The following is a 24,219-nucleotide window of genomic DNA, read 5'->3' as shown; positions in this document are numbered from 1 at the left end:
CCAAAGTTCTGCTCTTGAGGGTGGAGACTTTAAAGAAATGAAACATTAATCATTTATACAACTTTTCAAATGCACATAATGGCTGTAATAGGGCCTGTAACTATCAAATAAGGTTTCAAGTCAAATTTAGAAGAATATGTAAAATAGACATAAGCACCTTTGATATTTATGTAAATACTGATTATGATTAGTACATATTAATCACTGGGATTTAAAGCTCTTATATTTGTATTAATCTATAATGTGGTTACATCATAATTAATTATGATCAGTTATATTACTGCTTATACCATCATGTACTATGTACAAACACAGACAGAAATGTCTGCTAAGATATTTTGGAAAAAAACCTTTAAATATATCCATTACCAGTGACTTCAATAATATATTCTCCTCTTGCTGACCTATTGTTAGCTTTAACCCACTGCTAAAGCCTGGAGCAAGCAATAGAATATTAAATTGGTAAAGGAGCAATTTAACACAAAATTAGTTACCATTTGTCAAATTATGATCTCCTGAGCAATTGAGAGATTGTTTTAGTAAACGTTCATCCATTCTTCAGATTCTTCAGACCTCAAGGTATTTCTGCCAATATATACAGGATGATTGGGCAGAGGAAGTCTCCATCTTAAGCTGCTTTAGTTCCAACCTTTAATCAGTCTTGCCCATTTGATGACTAAGGTGAGTTTAAACTAGCTTGTCAGGAGGATGGGAATCTGAGAGGTAACCCAAAATTGAAGAAAGGAATGTAGTAAAATTGGTGACAGGAAGTTGAAAAGATCCTAGGGAGACAGGGGAAGAAAATTAAGCATTGAGAGTACGCTTCAAAGGTGGAATGATGTCACAAAGAGGAAGTGAAGGGGACTCTACTGCCTACAGTATTCACAAGGTATTTGATCTAAAGGCAGAGTTACAGATATATTGGTATGATCTAATTGCCATTACAGAAACACAGGACAAGGACTAGGAAATTAGCATGCAAGGGTGTTTGGTAATTAGGAAAGGCAGACAAAAAGCAAAAGGAGGTGGAATTGTACTCATAAATAAAGGAAGGGATCAGTACATTGGACGTCATAGAATCCCTACAGACTGGAAAGAGGCCATTCAGCCCATTGGGTCCACACTGACTATCCAAAGAGCATCCAACCAGACCCACTCTATCCCCATAACTCCATTTTTACCATGGTTAGTCCATCTAGTGAGTTTATCCACTTTGGAGAGAGAACAGATATGCAAAGTAAGAGGTTGGAAAGTGTCGATGTATAAAGGGACCTAGGTGTCCTTGCCGATAAGTTACCAAAGGCTAATATGCAGGTGCAGCAAGCTAATAGGAAGAATAGCCTTTACTGCAAGAGGAGGTGAGTATGGGAGAAATGATATCTTGCTTCAATTTGATAGGAGTTTGGTCAGACTGCACGGAGAGTACCATGTGTACTTTTGGTCTCTTCATCGTAGGAAAGATTTTCTTGCCATAAAGGCATGGTTCACCTGTTTGAAAGATGAATTTCGTATTCTTATAATTGTTGCTTTCCAAAGCAGCAAATTCTCCAGTGTGGTGATGGCATTTAGAATTAGGTTAAGATGCCTCAATCACATGGATTTGAATTTGAGATAAGAATATCTCAAGGACACTATGTTTACTAGATAATCATAACCTTAATTTTCAAACATGCCTGGTGTAATATCATAAGTGGAAGCTTTACTGTACGTAGAGGAATGGGAGATGGTTTCAGTACAATAACCAATTATAAGGTTCTTAACAGATGGTGCTCAAGACCTGGATACCTCCATCTCCCTATTCAGATAAGCTCTTTCGAGTCAGCACCTCTGTAAGAGGTCACATAAAACTATTCACATCTCAGGGTTCTGCTTGGCATTTCAAAAGCTCACAAGCAACCACTTTCTGCTACCAAGTATTCCCATACAACTCTATACAGATCAAGATGCAAAAAAAGCTTTACTTTTATTAATTTACAGAGTATGGGTATCACTGGCTAGATCAGAATTTATTTCCTGGGGGGCTGTTAAGAGTGAACCTATTGCTGTGGATCTGGAGTCACGTGTAGACCAGACCAGGTAAGGATGGCAGTTCTCTTCCTCAAAAAAAATAAGTGAACCAGATGGGTTTGTCTGACAATCATTTCATGGTCATCATTAGACTCTTAATTCAGAATTTTTATTGAATTCAAACTTCACCATCTGCCGTAGTGGAATTTGAATCCAGGTCCGCAGAACATTACCTGGATCTCTGGGTTAATAGTCTAGTAATAATGGCACTAGACATTCACCTCCCCCTCCAATTAGTCAAGCTCTCCTGAATAGCTTACTCCTTGATAACTTTTCTTGCTCTTCTCTCAGGATGGGATTTAATTTGCATTATTCACATTAGCTCACTTCAATGATCAATCATCATTTCTGTATGAGAAAGATAATTTAACCTGTTCTGATTAATTCTTCAACAATTCCTCCCCTGCCAAGTGTTGCACTTGATTGTGATTTAAAAGTTTCTAAGACTCTGATACTCTTGCAGGGACTCAATTCAAGTATTGATCATTGACTATTGTCAAGAAATTTCCCAGTATTGTTTCTATACCTTTTCTTAGCTTGTGCTCTCTTGCTCATGTAGCTTAGCACAACTTTCTGATTTCAGAGTTAATCGATTTTTACCCATCTTGTGCTGATTTTCACAACCAGGCCACTGGATTGAAATTGAAACTGTCGAGATCCCAACATAGCTCACCCTGGGGAACCTCACTCATTACTTCCCCATAATCTTCAATATATCCTGAAAAACTGGACCCACTGTTCTCTCTCTTTCTTATCCATTGCCAAGTTTTACCTGAGTTATTAAAACTTTGAAGCTAATTACTAATCTATCATGTCAAACCTTATTCAATGCCTTTTGGAAGTCTAATAACCTGAGATGTCACTTCTTCAAAGAACTCAAGGAGGTTAGACAGCAGGATCTAATGCCTAGAATGTGAATTTTTACAAACTTGGATATCCTGCTGACTGCAGCCATTGTGTCAGGATTCACCTCAAATAGTCCTCAAGTACAGTCAGATCTCATATCAGTTTCATTTTCTTTTTATTGTATGTTATGAAAGAATGGTAGGATGGAATGGATTACATTGTACATTTAGATAAAGCACTCTATATTGTGTACAGGCCCAGAAATGTTGGAATTATCTTTGGGAATGAAATTAGAAATTGTTATCTCATCATTCAAGGCTTTTTTTTTTCCTTAACTGATCTTTCCAGTCACTGGTATGTGGTCTTTAAATTTGCATCTGAAGTTTTAAAACTCCCCCTCATGCAGCAGGCTCTGATTATTGTAATCTCAATGTATAATCCCTCCATTGTGAAAACGGCCATTTGGCCCAACAAGTCGACATTGATTCACTAATGACCATCCCACCAAGACTCACCCCATCTCTGTAACTCTGCATTGCCCACAGCTAGTCTACCTAACCTACGCACCCCTGGATACAATGAGCAATTTAGCATGGCCAATCCACCTACCTTGCACATTTTTGGACATTGGGAGGAAACCACAGCACTCAGAGGTAACCCACACAGACATGGGGAGAATGTGCAAATTCAATGCAGATAGTTGCCCAAGGGTAGAAATGAACCCATATCCCTGGTAATGTGAGGCAGCAGTGCTAACCACTGAGTCACTGTGGTGTCTATGAGAATTATGAATTTTTAATATGCTAGAGGTGGGGAGGGAGCAGGGAATGCAGCTGTCTCCAGTGAATAGCTGTTTATCCTCTTAAGTTGCTGGTGATGGAGCCTGTCCAGAATGAATTGACATTTTCAGAACTTCTGGCTACCTTGAACCGTCCTATGCCGATCAGTGCATAATTGTCAGATTCACCGCAGGACCCAGTCCATCCTTTGGATGTGGTTTTGGGACGAATGTGTGGTGTTAACTGGCACCGGCAGGAATGCTGCTCCTTGCCTCACTCTGCAAGCGTACTGACCATTTCATTCAACTCCTTTCAAGGCCCTGCCTGCTCGAATTGGCAAGGCAGCAACAGCCTCCAAAATAATGGCCATCTACCCTTGATGTTGATGGCAGACAGGCAACTCCCATTCCTTGGAGGCAATATGGCGTCACCATTGGAGCACCATATTCAGCTCTTGGCCAATTAGTCCATTTCAATTCAAAAACAGCCAAGCAAGAACCACACAACTTCAGAGTTGTGTCGGAACCCAGACCTCAAACAGGTATGAAGTTCCTGATAAACCTTCAATGTTTAGGTCCCAGTTATAGAAAGTAACTGAAGGCCTCAGCATATACAGTTCTTGATTTACAAGCCCACTGATCAATAGAAATCAGCTGAGGTTAGGCTGTAGGTTTATAGGGATGGTGCATGTTTTATATTGCACCTCAAGTGATAAGCTCTGTAATAATACAACACTGACGCAGGATTACCTCAAAAAGCATTATCAATAATTAACCAATTGACCAATTATTAACCAAAACTACATTCACCTTCTTCATGAAAATGGTATGATGTTGCTTTTCCAAGTGCTTCATATGTGTCAATATGCCAACAAAGTAATTAATGGAAATGCAATGCGGTTTGTCTTCCTGGAGTTTTCCTTTCAGTAAATGAGAAACGTGTCTTCTGACTGATTGCTGCAGTCTGCTTTGGCAGAGGTGAGTTAAATGTCAGATGCATCACCTTCATCAAGTCTATGTTGCTGTGGTTCATTTATATGTGCATGCACTGGCAGATCTCAAATGGTGAAGTTGATGATCAGTATGAAGTGCTTGCAGGGGAAGTGTTGCAGAGAGTAAGTGCAATATTTACAGAGCATGCTTCCCGCATGTAATACATATGTAAAGAAAAGTGAAGGAAGTATTTGCATTTATATACCATCTTTCACAAACTTAAGAAGGCTCAAAGGATGTCACACCGAACTCATCTCCGCATACCTTGACACTGTCCTGTCCCCCTTAGTCCAAGAACTCCCCACCTACGTTCGGGACACCACCCATGCCCTCCACCTGCTCCATGATTTTCGCTTCCCCGGTCCCCAGCGCCTTATTTTCACCATGGACATCCAGTCCCTGTACACCTCCATCCCCCATCACGAAGGACTCAAAGCCCTCCGCTTCTTTCTTTCCCGCCGTACCGACCAGTACCCCTCCACAGACACCCTCCTTCGACTGACTGAACTGGTCCTCACCCTGAACAACTTCTCTTTCCAATCCTCCCACTTCCTCCAAACGAAAAGAGTAGCCAAGGGCACCCGCATGGGCCCCAGCTATGCCTGCCTCTTCGTAGGATATGTGGAAGAATCCATCTTCCGCAACTACACTGGCCCCACCCCCCACCTTTTCCTCCGCTACATCGATGACTGTATCGGCGCTGCCTCGTGCTCCCATGAGGAGGTTGAACAGTTCATCCACTTCACCAACACCTTCCACCCCGACCTCAAATTCACCTGGACAGTCTCAGATTCCTCCCTCCCCTTCCTCGACCTTTCTATTTCTATCTCAGGTGACCGAATCAACACGGACATCTACTACAAACCAACCGACTCCCACAGCTACCTGGACTACACCTCCTCCCATCCTGCCCCCTGTAAAACCGCCATCCCATTCTCCCAATTCCTTCGACTCCACCGCATCTGCTCCCAGGAGGACCAGTTCCAAAAACGCACATCCCAGATGGCCTCCTTCTTCAAGGACCGCAATTTCCCCCCCGACGTGGTCGACGATGCCCTCCACCGCATCTCTTCCACTTCCCAATCCTCTGCCCTTGAACCCCGCCCCTCCAACCGCCACCAGGACAGAACCCCACTGGTCCTCACCTACCACCCCACTAACCTCCATGTACAGCGCATCATCCGCCGCCATTTCCGCCACCTCCAAACGGACCCCACCACCAAGGATATATTTCCCTCCCCTCCCCTATCAGCATTCTGTAAAGACCACTCCCTCCGTGACTCCCTCGTCAAATCCACAACCCCCACCAACCCAACCTCCACTCCCGGCACCTTCCCCTGCAACCGCAGGAGGTGCAAGACTTGCGCCCACACCTCCCCCCTCACCTCCCTCCAAGGCCCCAAAGGAAACTTCCATATCCGCCACAGATTCACCTGTACCTCCACACATATCATCTATTGCATCCTTTGCACCCGATGTGGCCTCCTCTATATTGGGGAGACGGGCCGCCTACTTGCGGAGCATTTCAGGGAACACCTCTGGGACACCCGGACCAACCAACCCAACCACCCTGTAGCTCAACATTTCAATTCCCCCTCCCACTCCACCAAGGATATGCAGGTCTTTGGACTCCTCCATCGTCAGACCACAGCGAAACGACGGTTGGAGGTAGAACGCCTCATCTTCCGGCTAGGAACCCTCCAACCACAAGAGATGAACTCGGATTTCACCAGTTTCCTCATTTCCCCTCCCCCCAGCCTGTCTCAGTCAAATCCATCAAATTCAGCACCGCCTTCCTAACCTGCAATCTTCTTCCCGACCTCTCCGCCCTCACCCCAGTCTGACCTATCACCCTCACCTTGACCTCTTTCCACCTATCACATTTCCGACGCCCCTCCCCCAAGTCCCTCCTCCCTATCTTTTATCTTAGCCTGCTGGACCAACTTTCCTCATTCCTGAAGAAGGGCTAATGCCCGAAACGTCGATTCTCCTGTTCCCTAGATGCTGCCTGACCTGCTGTGCTTTTCCAGCAACACATTTCCATCTCTGATCTCCAGCATCTGCAGACCTCACTTTCTCCTCAAAGGATGTCACAGCCAATAAGCATAGTTTTGAATTATAGTCACCATTGTAATGTATGAAAAGTTATTACAATCCTGTTAGAGAATGTAAACACTTAAAAATATATCAAATACTTTGATCTAACCAACAGAACTCCACCTCAAAATTTCACTTTTTGTTAATGAAACAATATTTGTTGTATTAAACAAAACAATCACGATTAACTTAACAAGATGTTTTAGAATTATGATATGGAGACACTGGTGTTGGACTGGAGTGTACAAAGTTAAAAGTCACACACCAGTCGCAAATTCATTTTTCTCAAGTGAGAACCACATTCTCACTTGAGAATGTAACTTTTAAAAAAATGTTTTGCGATTTACATATGAAAGAGGTGAAACTAACATGGTCATTCTAACAGATGAGAGACTTAACAATCAAGGTATTTTTTAATTATAATTTCAGATACATCACACTGTAAACTTTGCTATAAATTCTGTTTCTTGCAATTGTGTACTCCACAACCACCTGATGAAGGAGCAGCGCTCCGAAAGCTAGTGCTTCCAATTAAACCTGTTGGCCTATAACCAGGTGGTGTGTGATTTTTAACTTTAGAATTATGCATGTTATGCACCTCAGGTTTACTTTCTGCCTCCTCCAAGAATTCTCTTCTCAGACACATCAAACTCAAGGTCACTCACTTCCATAAGGGCCACCCTGCAGTCTTCTGGAGAATTTTCCACAACTCCAGCAATTGTCAAAGATACAACCTTCATTTGCCCTCTCTTGACTGTGGATGCTTTAGTCCATTGGTTACTATTCCAATATTTCCAAGTGAATCTACTTGTGACTTTTTTTTTAATTTGATGGCTTCTCCTACTAGCTTCAACCTAGATAAGTTTTCAGATTCTGTGCCCTCACAGGATTCAATCTGAGAGTAAACCTCATTCACATTCCGCATGCTCAATGAAGATAGAACATAGAACATAGAACAATACAGCACAGAACAGGCCCTTCGGCCCACGATGTTGTGCTTAAAGGTCACCGATGATTCTGACTCTGCCACTTCCACAGGCAGCGCATTCCATGCCCCCACCACTCTCTGGGTAAAGAACCTACCCCTGACATCCCCCCTGAGATGTGAGGGTTTTACTCTGCTTACAGCACAGGTATAGCTGGCTGTTACTTCTCTCGTTGAGCTGCAAGCTACATCAAGTCCAAATTGCAACCAAAAATATCAGCAAGTGCATAGATTAAATTGAAATCAAAAATCCTTCCTAACTCCACCCACATACATGAAGATGTAGCCTGCTCTGGGCTGACCTTTAGATTAATTATCTTCCATGTGCTAATTATTTTTTAATCTGATAATATAAATAAGTTTATAGCTTTTCAGGGTTTCCTGAATACTTTAAAGTTGGTTACTGCCTAAAACCAGAACTCTCTCTCCAGACTACATTTCTTTGCAGGGAGAGTAGCCATCATGCCTCCAGTTAAGTAAAACCTGTTGCTTTATAGCTCTCTCTCTCTTCTCATCTTAAAACTGAAAATATATTCTGAATAACATGAACCAAGAATTAGATATTTGTACTGAAGGCTGCAGCCAATTTGTACACAGCAAGGCCACAAACAGCAATAAGACCACGAGGTAAAAACAATGACTGCAGATGCTGGAAACCAGATTCTGGATCAGTGGTGCTGGAAGAGCACAGCAATTCAGGCAGCATCCGAGGACAGGCAAAATCGACGTTTCGGGCAAAAGCCCTTCATCAGGAATAAAGGCAGAGAGCCTGAAGCATGGAGAGATAAGCTAGAGGAGGGTGGGGGTGGGAGAGAGTGGCATAGAGTACAATAGGTCAGTGGGGAAGGAGATGAAGGTGATAGGTCAGGGAGGAGAGGGTGGAGTGGATAGGTGGAAAAGGAGCTGGGCAGGTCTCCACCTCAATTGTGGAGACTGGACGCCTCCTAGCAGAGCGCTTTAGGGAACATCTCCGAGACACCCGCACCAATCAACCACATCGCCCAGTGGCTCAACATTTCAACTCCCCCTCCCACTCTGCCGAGGATATGGAGGTGCTGGGCCTCCTCCACCGCCGCTCCCTCACCACCAGACGCCTGGAGGAAGAACGCCTCATCTTCCGCCTCGGAACACTTCAACCCCAGGGCATCAATGTGGATTTTAACAGTTTCCTCATTTCCCCTTCCCCCACCTCATCCTAGCTTCTAACCTCCAGAAACTCGATCCCCTGACCTGTCCGGACTTGTCCGACCTGCCCAGCTCCTTTTCCACCTATCCACTCCACCCTCTCCTCCCTGACCTATCACCTTCATCTCCTTCCCCACTGACCTATTGTACTCTATGCCACTCTCTCCCACCCCCACCCTCCTCTAGCTTATCTCTCCATGCTTCAGGCTCTCTGCCTTTATTTCTGATGAAGGGCTTTTGCCCGAAACGTCGATTTTGCCTGTCCTCGGATGCTGCCTGAATTGCTGTGCTCTTCCAGCACCACTGATCCAGCAATAAGACCACGGCCAGATAATCCATTCTTAAGATTAGATTTGGAATGGGTACACTGGCTTCTATTTTCACTCCCACATCTGGAGAACAGGGTTGGGACAGTTCATGACTTCCAAGAAAAAGTAAGTTGAGATTTTTGTGTGACAGCAGGGGAAAATATGAGATGTAGCCATTGCCTGGATCAAGTTCAGAGGCACTCATTAGGCCAGCTGGGTACAGGGGCAGTCTGACTAAAACGTTGCTGCTCTGGCACTCTGTCGAAGCTATGATAAACAAATAAAGCAGAATAAAGCCCTCCTGCCTAAATGCTCAACCCTTCATGTTGCCATAAACTTCTCATGCCCAAATGATGCCAACCCATGACACCATATGAACCCCATACCCCCTCTCTGAGTGGCCCTTTATATTATTCATATCATCCCATGCTTACTCCAGTTCCCTACAGCTATGTTGCCAAATGATAGCAGCTCACGCCAACCCATGGCAACCAGCATCACCACAAAAACCACTTTGACACCCTCAATGCCAGCCCATCCATAAGCAGACATCAGGATTTAAGAGATTAAATAGAGTTTTTCAGCGTCTATTGAGGAACTCAGTATTAAAAAGTACGCTGTCATTGATAAAAATTCTATTAAAAATAAACTCCATTACTCCCATATAATAAACAAGCATTTGAACACTTGTATTTATAGTCAAAGATTTTATGAGTACTTGGAACTGTTAATCAAACTGTGAATTGACAGGAAGCCCAGGGTGACAACGATTGATTGTGAAACCAATCATTCTGCACTAATCCCTGTAATTACCAAATCCTGTAATTATCAAGCTACCAACCAATGCATCACATTAGTAGCCACCTTCATCTTTAGCATTACTGTTTTCTTTTCAAATATTTAATGGACAAGGAATTTAAAGACATTGACAGCTTGACAGTCTATTAATAGCTCCCTTTGTCAATAATCTTTACAACTCAGCTCCAATAGGTTTTTCCACTTTTCATGCACATCATGTCTAGTTTTAACAACCCCAAAGGATACTTTGGCAGGATACCATACTGCACCAAAGACTTCCACTAAGTTTAAAAATTCTCCTAATAGGTATAAAATACACAAGTCATGTTCTGGATTTCCCACTAGTGAAGATCAGATCTCACTGATAGCAGCTGACCTGTAACTTGTATCATTGCCTCTGTGTGAATCACAGATATGCAAACGATAATTTGCTGCCTTTACCCCTCCCACCATGTGAAAATAGTAGGGACCAAGCTCAGAAATGGAACTGCTACATTTAGGTCTCCAGTGCCATTTTTGCTAAGACATAGAGCATCTCCCACCACAGAGTCTTAGGCCTATCCATGAAATTTAATTTGTTGGGCAAGCATTTCCATTGAAGATTCATGAAAAAGACTGTGTTACATCTTTTAACCCTCTGAGGGATTCAGTGGTGTGCTTTCTTCATGTTTGAAGTGCTATTTTGTTAAGCAGAGTGAGTTTATCTCTTTGGACATTATGAAAGATGTTTGAGAGATTGCAGAAACACAATGGTTAGCTTACGCAATCTCTCAAACATCTTTCATAATGTCCAAAGTAAGGGTTTAAGCAAAATTAAAGACTCAAAATATTGCATAATAATGTAGGTACATTTTTATTCCACGTTGACTGATTGTATTGCCCAGAGCTGTAACTGCGAATAGAGGTTGGGTTTTCCATGGAGCAGCTTTCTTGAATATGAGTCTTGAGGAAACAAAGGTTTTACTTGTGACCATTAACAAAAAATTAGCAACACTGCCCTCAGGCTCATTTCTCCTTCACATACCTTTCTATTTCATGGTGCATTTTATTGGAAATAGCTTCAGAGACAGTACACGATCCAGTTTCAGCACATAATAGAAGACAGACTGTACCCTAGATGCACAATTATTTGAAAAAAAATGCTTTTAAGAAATGTAAAGTTTAGCTGATTTAATTTCAGTATAAGATGTGCTTCCTTTTGAGTATCGTCCCTCGGAGTGCTGTGTACACTTCTTGCCAAAGTGAATCTGCACAGGGTTGTTTGCTTGCTCCATGTTAACATGGCTTTCTGAACGTGAACATTGGTTTCCTTCCTTAGGCTGAAGCCAATGTGCAGAAGGCTTCAGTTGATGTCAATCACACCACACATCAGCTGGAGGAGATCATTCTCAAATTTCAGCAGCAAAAACTGAAGGACATTAAGGTATGAAGATTTGATTGTTCATTAATAACGGTTCAATTTCCTAACTTCCTTTCAGACTATTCCTTGCCTCAGATTATTCTTACATCCAAAGCCTTTCACAAAGTGAAAGTGCAACTAAAGGTCACCAGACCTTTTCCTGGAATGGCAGGACAGCCTATGAACAAAGGTTGGGCAAACTCCAGAGTTTGGAGGGATGATAGGTGATCTCATTGAAACCTACAATAGAGATAGACAGGGTAGATGCAGGTATGTTGTTTGCCCTGACTGGGGAGTCCAGAATCAGAGGGCACAATTTAAAAATAAGGGGAACGCAGTTTAGATTCAAGATAGGAAAAATCTTTTCATTCAGACAGTCGTTAACTTTAGAATTCTTCAACACATGCCATTTATTGTAACATATAAAATTCACAGAGGACTTGAGAGGGTAAAGTTGGAAAGATCATTTCCCCCTGTGGGTGACTCTAGGACCAGCGGGCATAATTTCAGATTAAGGCGTCGTACATTTAAGACAGAGATGAGGAGGAATTTCTTTTTTTCAAAGGATAATGAATCTGTATAATTCTTTACCACAGAGTGCTGTTAAGGCTGGGTTGTTTAATGTATTCAAGATTGAGATAGACAGATTTTAATCAGTAAGGAAATCAAGGGCTATTCGGGAAAAGGCGGGGAAGTGGAGTTGAGAATGATCAGATCAGCCATGACATCATTGAATGGCAGAGCAGACTTGATGGGCTGAATGGCCTACTACTGCTTCTATGTCTCATGGTGTTCTGGTCACAGAGGGCTGATGAAGCTTGGTCTTTGAGTATATTTAAAGTAGAGGTTGATAGATTTCTGATTATCAGTGGCCCGCAGGGTTATAGGGTGGAGGTGAGTTAAAAGCATTAAAGTATTCAATCAACAATGATAGTACTGAATAGTGGGGCACTCACGACTGCCTGAATAGCCTACTCCTGCATCAAGGCTGTTACTTGAATCCAATCCTTATGACAATCTCAAACCGGAAAACCTCTCTCCTCCCTCAGTTGCCCTTCATTCTGTGATATTTCGGTCTTTGCTAAATTACCAGCTCTCTTTTCAATCTTAATGTTAATGGTGCTTAACTGGTGTTGACCCTGCACATAGGTTTGCCTGTAGGAGCAGTGCCAGCTCCTTCAATTCTCAAAGGGATTCCAGTGCACCATCAGAACAGGAGTCTTGTGACAGCACCAGAGGGTATCTGAGCAGTCATCTAGAAATGAATGAATGAATTGAATTTATTGTCACGTGTACCGAGGCACAGTGAAAAGCTTTGTCTTGCGGGCAATACAGGCAGATCACATAGTTAAGTAGTATAGATATTAAATAATAGGTAAACAGCGGTGAAAGTAAAACACAGGTACAGGCGAATATTAAGAGTTTGTGAGTCCATTCAATATTCCAACAACAGTAGGGTAGAAACTATTACAAAATCAGCTGGTGAGTGTGTTCAGGCTTCTGAACCTTTCCACCGATGGTAGAGGTTGTAGAAAAACATTGCCAGGATGAGATTAGATTAGATTAGATTCCCTACAGTGTGGAAACAGGCCCTTTGGTCCAACCAGTCCACACCGACCCTCCGAAGAGTAACCCACCCAGACCCATTTCCCGTTTGACTAATGCACCTAACAATATGGGCAATTTAGCATGGCCAATTCACCTGACCTGCACATCTTTGGACTGTGGGAGGAAACCGGAGCATCCGGAGGAAACTCACGCAGACACGGAGAGAACGTGCAAACTCCACACAGTCACCGGAGGCTGGAATCAAACCTGGGACCCTGGTGCTGTGAGGCAGCAGTGCTAATCACTGAGCCACCGATCTTTAAGCATACTGGTGGCCTTTCCTTGGCAGCGGGCCTGGTAGATGGATTCTATAGATGGGAGGTTGGCCTTTGTGATTGTCCGGGCCGAATTCACCCCCTTTTAACCGTCTCCAACCTTGAATGGTACAGTTGCCATACCAGGTCGTGATACATCCAGACAGAATGCTCTCGATGGCGCACCTATAAAAGTTGGCAAGGGTGTTTGCTGTCATGCCAAAGTTCCTCTGCTGCCTGAGGAAGAAGAGACATTATTGGGCCTGTTCACTATGTTATAATTCACTTTGTACAAGTTGGACCATTTTCTTTCATTTTGTTGACAGGCTATTTTCTCAAACTTTGTGACCATCGAGATGATATTTCATGCCAAGGCCCTTGAGGTGTACACAAATGCTTTTCAATACCTGAACAACTTTGATGAAGAGAAGGATCTGAAGGTATGAATGGACTTAGCTTGAATTCAGTTCCTAGTAAAGCAGATTCACAGAAATCTTGACTAGGATAAACTAGAAGCAAAAATACTTTTTTTTCAACAAATGAAACATCTAGATGAAAGCCAAAACCACACAAAGAACGGCATTGCAGAAGCTAGAATAATTGGGGGATAAGACAAGATAATATTCTAGGTGACTGTCGTTTGAACAGCAAAAATTGAAACAGAGTCCATCACTTTGTCTTATTTTCCTCACACCACAATGCTCTGTGGTTGGGATATCTGGTCGGCATGGACGGGTTGGACCGAAGGGTCTGTTTCCATGCTGTACATCTCTATGACTCTATGACTGATGAGCACTACCCTGTGAAAATGAATTATTGCTCTATTGTTACATAGTGCTTGTGAAGCTTGGAACATCATACTGGAAAGCATTTGACATTTAATCTAAACAGATGTACTTCTCATTACAAAGAATTTTTTTCCCATGACAAAAGACAAATTCTGCAAAAGATTTAGAGACTTCTAAAAACATTGAGAGATAAGCATTGAGATCTTTAGTCACGTCTTATATGGACAATGATGAACACAAAGCTCCCTGGTCTATCAGATCTATCCCTTCAAAAACTACTGATACCTTCACAATAAATAGACTCCACTGCCTCTGCTTCTTTTCTGTGAGAGAAGCAAGAATAAAGCAGTTATAAACACAATTGGATGGAAATAATCCAAGGAATTTTTCTCTGATTGATTCCTTCTTTGCCACGTTGATCGCAACTAGTCCAGGAGATCACACAGATCATGAATTCCTCATAGCATATCCCATTTGTAAGTGGCAAGAAATTAGTCTAGCTCTTGCTTCTAGGAATTTACTGTGTTGGCTGTTCCAACCAGCTCTCTGTTCCTCTGGTCCAATATACACAGTGAAACGATCCTCCTCCCAAAATCCACCCTATACCTAGCATGCACACCTGAAAATTGTGACCATTGGTTGTCCCTAACCTATTTCCAATAACAAGCTATATTTATAATAGCATTTATAAATGATAAAATGTCCCAACACATTTTGCAGGAGCTTTATCAAGCTTTATAAGGAGATTTTAGGTAAGATAATCAAACTCTTGGTCAAAGAGTTGGGTTTTAAGGAATTTCTTAAAGCATGAAAGTAAGGTTGAGGAGTGTAGAGGGACGGAGACTGAATTCCAGAGGTCGGGGCCTAGGCAACTCAAAATACAGTCAAGATTAGAGTGTTGCTGGAAAAGCACAGCAGGTCAGGCAGCATCCGAGGAGCAGGAAGTACAGCTGCAGTTAAATTTGGAGATGCACAAAAAGCCAGAATAGAAGGAGAACAGGGTTCTGAAATAGGAGATGATTTCAGAAATGGGCACTCTAAGGCGATGGATAGATTTGAAAACAGAAATGAGAACTTTAAAATTAAGATGTTGCTTGAATGTGAGGTAATATTGATCAATCTGCATGGGGCAGGTGATAGCAGAATGGCACTAACTCGTGAGCAGCAGAGTGTTAGATCACCTCACGTCCATATAGTGTAGAATGTGGGAGACCAACCTCGAGAGCTTTTAAATAGAGCATTTAATTAATACAAACTGAAACACCATCTATTCCCTTCATTATCTCCTAAGCTTCAGTCAGAACAGTTGTAAATCTACACTTCACTGAAATGTAGAGTCCCAACTCTTTTAGGAGAAAGTGAGGACTGCAGATGCTGGAGATCAGAGCTGAAAATGTGTTGCTGGAAAAGCGCTCATGCCTGAAACGTCGATTCTCCTGTTCCTTGGATGTTGCCTGACCTGATGCGGATTCCTGAAGAAGGGCTCATGCCCGAAATGTCGATTCTCCTGCTCCTTGGATGCTGCCTGACCTGCTGTGCTTTTCCAGCAACACATTTTCATCTCCCAACTTTTTTAGCCTAACTTGCTAATAAGGATTTCTTTTCCTGCGAATCAGTTTTCTCCCTTTCCAAAGTTTTAATATTATTTACCTTGTGACATATCAAAAACTAAACATGTGTTTCACATGAAGCCAAGATCTTGGACAAGGAAAAAGTATCATAGTTTTATAATTAATATTATTATGGGCACATTCATCATCGTATTTACACTATCAATTCATGCCATTTACTTTTAGAGATTTATAAATTAGGACACACATAAATCTTTATATTTCTCAGGATTTTGTGATTTTTTTTCCCTAAATGTTGAACATTTACAATGGCAATGTGCATAATATTGCATCATTCCAAACGAAACACAATTTGCCAGTCATGAAGTCTGCCTCCCTACACATCAAGACCAGCCTAAATCAATGCTTCGTGTTACCTTCAAATTTCTAAATTGTGCCACAAAACCTCCATCCAGATCATTTATAAACCTCAGCCTACAACCACTTTTCTCCTAGACCACTCTCACAGCATCACTGATGAGAGTGTTCCATGAAGCAGTGCCAATGTAAACATCGGAGACAGGATTTCAGGCAACTTACAAACTGTGGAATTCCAGGAATTCACATTCACAGCTGGGAGTTCTTCCATCCTCTCATTATTTAGCCCAACATTAACCACTGTTTGTTTCCATTCAACCTTTCGGCAAATATTAGGGGGGTGGGGCGTGGAGGGGAGGGGGGAGGTGGTGCTGGGGGTGGGTGGGGAGGTCTGCATTGATCTATTTTGGATTTTTTTCATCTATTTTTGGATTGTGGGCGCCTCTGACAAGGCCAGCATTTTCTCCCCATTCCTCATTGCCCTTTGTCCACTGTTTATTGAACAGCTAAAAGCGAGCCACTTTCCTGTGTGGTCTGGAATTCTATCTAAGTTAGACTTCTTCCCTTGAAGGATCTTTGCGTTATAAATCTTGCTCAAGCAATTGATGATTTCATGGCCACCATTATGAGACTGGTTTTCGCTTTCAGTAATTGATTAATTGTTTGAACTTGGGCGATTCAAGATGGCGCTGACCCAGTAGGTCCGGTTTGCTGAGCTCTGCCCAGAACCCAGACAAAATGAGGCACCTACCCTCACTTCACCTCTTAAGTAGCTAAAAATAGTTTTTTCCTGGCTGCTATAGCCATTTTCCACCAAACTTGAGTAGCTTGGCGCACTCTAACATGACTAAAGGCAAAGGAGCACAGAACCTACAACACACAGGGACACCCCCCCCACCCCCCTGCAGCAACAGATGCATCTGCAGCCGCCCCAGGGGACTTATCTCCAGAGGCAAGCTAGGTCTCAGAGTTTGTAAAACTCCGAGAGAGGATTGATGCATCGATGGAGGAGACCCGAGCAAGGTGGGAGTCATAGAGTTATAGAGTCATAGAGATGTACAGCATGGAAACAGAGCCTTCAGTCCAACCCATCCATGCCGACCAGATATCCCAACCCAATCTAATCCCACCTGCTAGCACCTGGCCCATATCCCTCCAAACCCTTCCTATTCATATACCCATCCAAATGTCTTTTAAATGTTGCAATTGTACCAGCCTCCACCACATCCTCTGGCAGCTCATTCCATACACGTACCACCCTCTTGCCCCTTATCTTTCCCCTCTCACCCTAAACCTATGCCCTCTAGTTCTGGACTCCCCCACCCCAGGGAAAAGACTTTGTCTATTTATCCTATCCATAATTTTGTAAACCACATAAGGTGACCCCTCAACCTCTGATGCTCCAGGGAAAACAGCCCCAGCCTGTTCAGCCTCTTCTTATAGCTCAAATCCTCCAACCCTGGCAACGTCCTTGTAAATCTTTTCTGAACCCTTTCAAGTATCACAACCTCTTTCCGATAGAAAGGAGACCAGAATTGCAATATTCCAACAGTGGCCTAACCAATGTCCTGTACAGCCCCAACATGACCTCCCAATTCCTGTACTCAATACTCTGACCAATAAAAAAAACATACCAAATGCCTTCTTCACTATCCTATCTACCTGCGACTCTACTTTCAAGGAGCAATGAACTTGCACTCCAAGGTCTCTTTGTTCAGCAACACTCTCTAGGACCTTACCATTAAGTGTATAAGTCCTGGTAAGATTTACTTTCCCAAAATGCAGCATCTCGCATTTTTCTGAATTAAACTCCATCTGCCACTTCTCAGCCCATTGGTCCATCTGATCAAGATCCTGTTGTAACCAACGGTAACCTTCTTCGCTGTCCACTACACCTCCAATTTTGGTGTCATCAGCAAACCTACTAACTATGCCTCTTATGCTCTCACCCAAATCATTTATATAAATGACAAAAAGTAGAGGACCCAGCACTGATCCTTGTGGAACTCTACTGGTCACAGGCCTCCAGTCTGAAAACCAACCCTCCACCACCACCCTCTGTCTTCTATCTTTGATCCAGTTCTATATCCAAATGGTGAGTTCTCCCTGTATTCCATGAGATCTAACCTTGCTAATCAGTCTCCCATGGGGAACCTTGTCGAAAGCCTTACTGAAGTCCATACAGATCACATCTACCGCTCTGCCCTCATCAATCCTCTTTGTTACTCCTTCAAAAAACTCAATCAAGTTTGTGAGACATGATTTCCGACGCACAAAGCCATGTTGATTATCCCTAATCAGTCCTTGCCTTTCCAAATACATGTACATCCTGTCCCTCAGGATTCCTTCCAACAACGTGCCGACCTGAGGTCAGGGTCACCGGTCTATTGTTCCCTGGCTTGTCCTTACTACCCTTCTTAAAGAGTGGGACTATGTTAGCCAACCTCCAGTCTTCCGGGACCTCACTTGTGACTATAGCTGATACAAATATCTCAGCAAGAGGCCCAGCAATCACTTCCCTAGCTTCTCACTGAGTTCTAGAGTACACCTGATCAGGTCCTGAGGACTTATCCACATTTATGCATTTCAAGACACCCAGCACTTCCTTCTCTGAAATATGGACATGTTGCAATGTATCACCATCTATTTCCCTACTTTCTATATCTACCATATCCTTTTCCACGTGAAATACTGATGAAAAATACTCGTTTAGTATCTCCCCCATTTTCTGCGGTACCACACAAAGGCTGCCTTGCTGATCTCTGAGGGGTCCTATTCTCTCCTAGTTACCCTTTTGTCCTTAATGTATTTGTAAAAATCCTTTGGATTCTCCTTAATTCTATTTCCCAAAGCTATCTCAAGTCCCCTTTTTGCCCTCCTGATTTCCCTTTTAAGTATAATCCTACTGCCTTTATACTCTTCTCAGGATTCACTCAATCTATCCTGTCAATACCTTACATATGCTTCCTTCTTTTTCTTAACCAAACCCTCAATTTCTTTAGTCATCCAGCATTCCCTATACTTATTAGTCTTTTCTTTCACCCTAACAGGAATATACTTTCTCTGGATTCTCGTTGTTTCGTTTCTGAAGGCTTCCCATTTTACAGCCGTCCCTTTACCTGCGAACATCTGCGTTCAATCAGCTTTTGAAAGTTCTTGCCTAATACCGTCAAAATTGGCCTTTTAGAACTTCAACTTTTGGATCTGGTCTATCCTTTTCCATCATTATTTTAAATCTAATGGAATTATGGTCGCTGGCCCCCAAAGTGCTCCCCCACTGACACCTCAGTCACCTGCCCTGCCTTATTTCCCAAGAGTAGGTCAAGCTTTGCACCTTCTCTCATAGGTACATCCACATATTGAATCAGAAATTGTCTTGTACACACTTAACAAATTCCTCTCCATCTAAACCTTACCACTATGGCAGTCCCAGTCTATGTTTGCAAAGTTAAAATCCCCTACCATAACCACCCTATTATTCTTACAGATAGCTGAGATCTCCTTACAAGTTTTCTGAATTTCCCTCTGACTATTAGGGGGTCTATAATACGATCCCAATAAGGTGTTCATCCCTTTCTTATTTCTCAGTTCCACCCAAATAACCTCCCTGGATGTATTTCCGGGAATATCCTCCCTCAGTACAAAATTAAAAATCACACAACACCAGGTTATAGTCCAACAGGTTTAATTGGAAGCACACTAGCTTTCGGAGTGACGCTTTGAAAGCTAGTGTGCTTCCAATGAAACTTGTTGGACTTTAACCTGGTGTTGTGTGATTTTAAACTTTGTACACCCCAGTCCAACACCAGCATCTCCAAATCATAACTCCCTCAGTACAGCTGTAATGCTATTCCTTATCAAAAATGTCACCCCCCCTTGCCTCCCTTTCTATCCTTCCTGTAGCATTTGTATCCTGGAACATTAAACTGCCAGTTCTGTCTATCCCTGAGCCATGTTTCCATAATTGCTATGATATCCCAGTCCCATGTTCCCAACCGTGGGCGGCACGGTGGCACGGTGGTTAGCACTGCTGCCTCACAGTGCCAGAGACCCGGTTTCAATTCCCGCCTCAGGCGACTGACTGTGTGGAGTTTGCATGTTCTCCCCGTGTCTGCGTGGGTTTCCTCCGGGTGCTCCGGTTTCTCCCACAGTCCAAAGATGTGCAGGTTAGGTGAATTGGCCATGCTAAATTGCCTGTTGTGTTAGGTAAGGGGTAAATGTATGGGTGGGTTGCGCTTCGGCGGGGCGGTGTGGACTTGTTGGGCCGAAGGGCCTGTTTCCACACTGTAAGTAATCTAATCTAATCTAATCTAAAACCATTCCCTAAGTTCATCTGCCTTCCCTGTTAGGCCCATTGCATTGAATTAAATACAGTTTAATTCATTAGTGCTACCTTGTCCCGGCCTGACCTGACTGTTTGACTTGCTTCTGTTCTCAACCGTGCCAGTCTCAGATCGCTCTCTTTCCTCACTATCTCCCTGGGTCCCACCCCTCACCTTACTAGTTTAAATCCTCCCAAGCAGCTCTCGCAAATCTCCCTACCAGTATATTAGTCCCCTTCCAATTTAGGTGCAATCCGTCCTTCTTGTACAGGTCACTTCTACCCCAAAAGAGATTCCAATGATTCAAAAATGTGAATCCTTCTCCCATACACCAGCTCCTCAGTCATGCATTCATCTGCTCTATCCTCCTATTCCTGCCCTCACTAGCTCATAGCCTTGGGAGTAATCCAGATGTTACTACCCTTGAGAACCTCCTTTTTAAATTTCTGCCTAGCTCTCTGTTTTCTCCCTTCAGAATCTCAACCTTTTCCCTTCCTGTGTCATTGGTTCCAATGTGAACAATGACCTGTTGCTGGCCCCTCTACCCCGTGAGAACATTCTGCTCACCCTCTGAGACATCCTTGATCCTGGCTCCAGGAAAGCAACACACCATTCTGATTTTTCGCTGCTGGCCACAGAAACGTCTGTCTATACCTCGGACTGGAGAGTCCCCTAACACAATTTATCTCTTAGAACCCGACGTACCCCTCATTGCATTAGAGCCAGTCTCAATACCAGAAAGTTGGCTGTTTGTGCTACATTCCCCTGAGAATCCATCACCCCCTACATTTTCCAAAACAGCATACTTGTTTGAAATGGATATAGCCACAGAAGGTTCCTGCACTAGCTGCCTACCTCTCTTACCTTTCCTGGAGTTACCCCATCTATTTGACTGTATCTGAGACTTTCCCCCCTTCCTATAACTGCCACCCATCACATACTGTTGCTCGATCTCAGTCATGCTGCAAACGTATGATCTGGACCTCCAGACTCTCGGGCAGTGTGTCGGTGGGGCGGAGCAATGGACTTCGGCTTCCAAGACCACGGCCAAATGTTCCCCAAACCAAGTCCAGGCCCTGGACCGTCGAGTATGGGCCTTGGAGGAGCAGGTCAAGACCTTAAACATCGAGGTCGATGGAAAAATATCCGGTTGCAGGGCCTTCCCAAACAGGATGAAGAATGCCAGCTTGTTAACTTCCTGGAGCAATGGCTCCCCCAACTGCTGAGACTGGAGTCTGAGATAGGCCAGTGCGGGTCGAGCGGGCCCACTGGGTCGCAGTGCGCAGTCCCAGATCGGACCAACGTCCCTGCCTGGTCTTAGTGCGACTCCAGCATTATAGAGACAAATAAATTATGCTGGAAGCTCCTCGAGCACTGGGGAAGGGTCCCCAGGCTATGGTTTACAAGGGGTCAAGAATAATGCTCTTTCAGGACTTCTCCCCGGTCATGATCTGCAAGAGGAGGCTTTTGATGATGTAAAGAAGCGTCTGAGGGATCTGAATATTCAGTACTCCATGAGATATCCGGCAACACTGTGCTTCAGCCATGGAGTGTCAACGTTTCACTTTGGATCGCTGGAAAAGGCAAAAGAATTTTTGGACGTTCTAAAATAGACTGAATAGCCTGAATTATATGGACAATTATTCTATTTTACCCCCTTCCCCCCCCCCCCCCCCCCCCCCCCGCCCCTTCCACCTCCCTTTTGTTTTCTTCCTTTTTTAAATTTTTATTTGTAATCTGCTTGCTTTACCTGGTTGTTGGGGGGTGTTTGTGATTTTTCCTTCAATATATGTCGGGATTATAATTTTATATATTTTATCTCATGTTGCTGCTTTGCCAAGAATGCCTAGGGTAGTAGTATGGAAGGGATGGGTTGGGTGCCCACCTTTAACTTCCTTGTTATAAGATATTGGTATTTGTTTATTTTCCTTTGTGATGTCTGGGGCAAGGGCATGGCCACAGTGGAAGGAGTCATGGTGGGAGTCATGGTGGGAGTATTGGATGGTCGGAGTGCCCCCGGTGGATAAGGGGGAAAGTCTCCTTTTAGTTATGTTTTATGTTGTTACTTCTTAGGAGTAGTTTTTAGCAGTTTTGATTTAGTAGTTTTAAAGGTTGTATTTTTAAATCTATGTGAATTGTTTACGGTCTTTACTCAGTTATCTATGAGTGGGGTTCTTCCTCCTGGGGGGAGCTCGGACTCTCTTGGATGATCACGGCTAGGCACAGTGGTTAGCACTGCTGCCTCACAGCGCTAGAGACCCGGGTTCAATTCCCGCCTCAGGTGACTCTCTGTGTGGAGTTTGCACATTCTCCCAGTGTCTGTGTGGGTTTCCTCTGGGTGCTCCGGTTTCCTCCCACAATCCAAAAATGTGCAGGCTCGGTGGATTGGCTATGCTAAATTGCCCATAGTGGTAGGTGAAGGGGTAAATGTAGGGGAATGGGTCTGGGTGGGCTGAGCTTTGGCGGGTCGGTGTGGGCTTGTTGGGCCGAAGGGCCTGTTTCCACACAGTAAGTAATCTAATCTAGGCACTCGTTTAAGTGGTGCACCTGGAATGTTAAAGGGAGTCATCCACCAATTAAAAGGAAAAAGATACTGTTAAGTCTTAAAAGAGAGAAGGTCGATGTAGCCCTATTACAGGACAAACATCTAACTGACAAGGAGCAACAGGAAGGATTTGGCCAGGTGTTTTCTCATCTTTTAACTCGAAAAGTGTGGCCATTCTCATCAGGAAGAATCTTTCATTTCGAATGTTAAGCCAAATAAAGGATGAGTCCAGGCGGTTTATAATACTTAAAGCTCTAGTACATGGTGAGGAGTACGGGATCCTGAATGTATATTGCCCTCCGGCACATCCTTTTATATTCGTAATGGATGCGCTGTCCAGATTGATGGTCCTTGGGGGGGGGCATCACACAATTATAGGGGGAGATTTCAACCGTATCTTGATCCTGATGTGGACAGGATGCCTAGGGGCTCTGCAGGTATATCTCTGCAATCCAGGCAGTTGGTGGATTTGAACAGGGAGTTGGGACTGGTAGATGTGTGGAGATGTCTTCACCCTGAGGGTAGAGATTTTACCTTTTATTCTAACCCACATAAGTGCCATACCAGAATTGAAATGTTTTTTGTCCCTTCGACCTTTTTGAACTCAGCACTGTCCTGCAAAATAGGGAATATAGGTGTTTCTGACCATGCGACAGTGTATATGGAGGTTAAGGCTGGTGGTGATGAGATGGATTCCCGGCACTGGCATATGGACCCTCTTCTACTGAAAGATAGTAAGTTTATAGATTACTTTTCACAGGAATTTAAAGCTTTCTGGGATATTATCTTAGGTATGGCCAGCAACCCATTGGTGATGTGGGAGACTGCCAAGGCCTATGCACGGGGCTTGATTCTCTCGTATTCTGCGACCCAGAAACGACAGAGGGGAGAACAACAATGTCTGCTCAAGGCTCGCCTGAAGGCAGCTGAGTCAGCGTATGTTGACAAGCCGTCCATAACCAAATTACTGCGGATTACAGCACTCAGGGCTACTTTGAATGCTGCACATACTCAAACAGCAAAGAGTAGAGAGTATTTGCGAAGCAGGGGATATTTGAGCACGGTGATAAACCAGGCAGGTATCTAGCATACCTTGCCAGAAAGAAGAAGGCTCCCCAGTCTATTACATCTATTAGAGAGAATGCTGGCACTTTGACTTGTGATCCTAAAAAGATCAATGCAGTATTTTGAAAATTCTATTTTGAGCTGTATCAGTTGGAGGACTGTGAGGATAAAATGAGGGAGATGGAGTCCTTTTTTAAGAACTTGGACCTGTCAGGTGTAACCTCGGAGCAGGTGTCCTTTTTGAGTGCCCCCT

The 24,219-nt window shown here is 43.5% G+C and overlaps 1 protein-coding gene across 3 annotated transcripts in view; it reads left to right on the top strand.

Annotated features, from left to right (window-relative positions):
* The window catches only part of LOC122558239 (CBY1-interacting BAR domain-containing protein 2-like), a 70,908-nt gene that overhangs the window by 33,553 nt on the left and 13,136 nt on the right, over positions 1-24,219 (top strand). For all 3 annotated transcript variants that reach the window (XM_043706594.2, XM_043706592.2, XM_087995564.1), the window contains 2 exons: positions 11,376-11,480; positions 13,645-13,758. In XM_043706594.2, the coding sequence (XP_043562529.1) occupies positions 11,376-11,480; positions 13,645-13,758 (219 nt within the window). The remainder of the gene's footprint in view (positions 1-11,375; positions 11,481-13,644; positions 13,759-24,219) is intronic.

Source organism: Chiloscyllium plagiosum, unplaced genomic scaffold (genome assembly GCF_037043375.1).
Source record: "Chiloscyllium plagiosum isolate Xiang-an unplaced genomic scaffold, Cpla_swu_hap1 HiC_scaffold_17, whole genome shotgun sequence".
Taxonomy (NCBI): domain Eukaryota; kingdom Metazoa; phylum Chordata; class Chondrichthyes; order Orectolobiformes; family Hemiscylliidae; genus Chiloscyllium; species Chiloscyllium plagiosum.
Note: the sequence above shows the minus strand (reverse complement) of the source record. Positions and strands in the feature narration are given on the sequence as shown.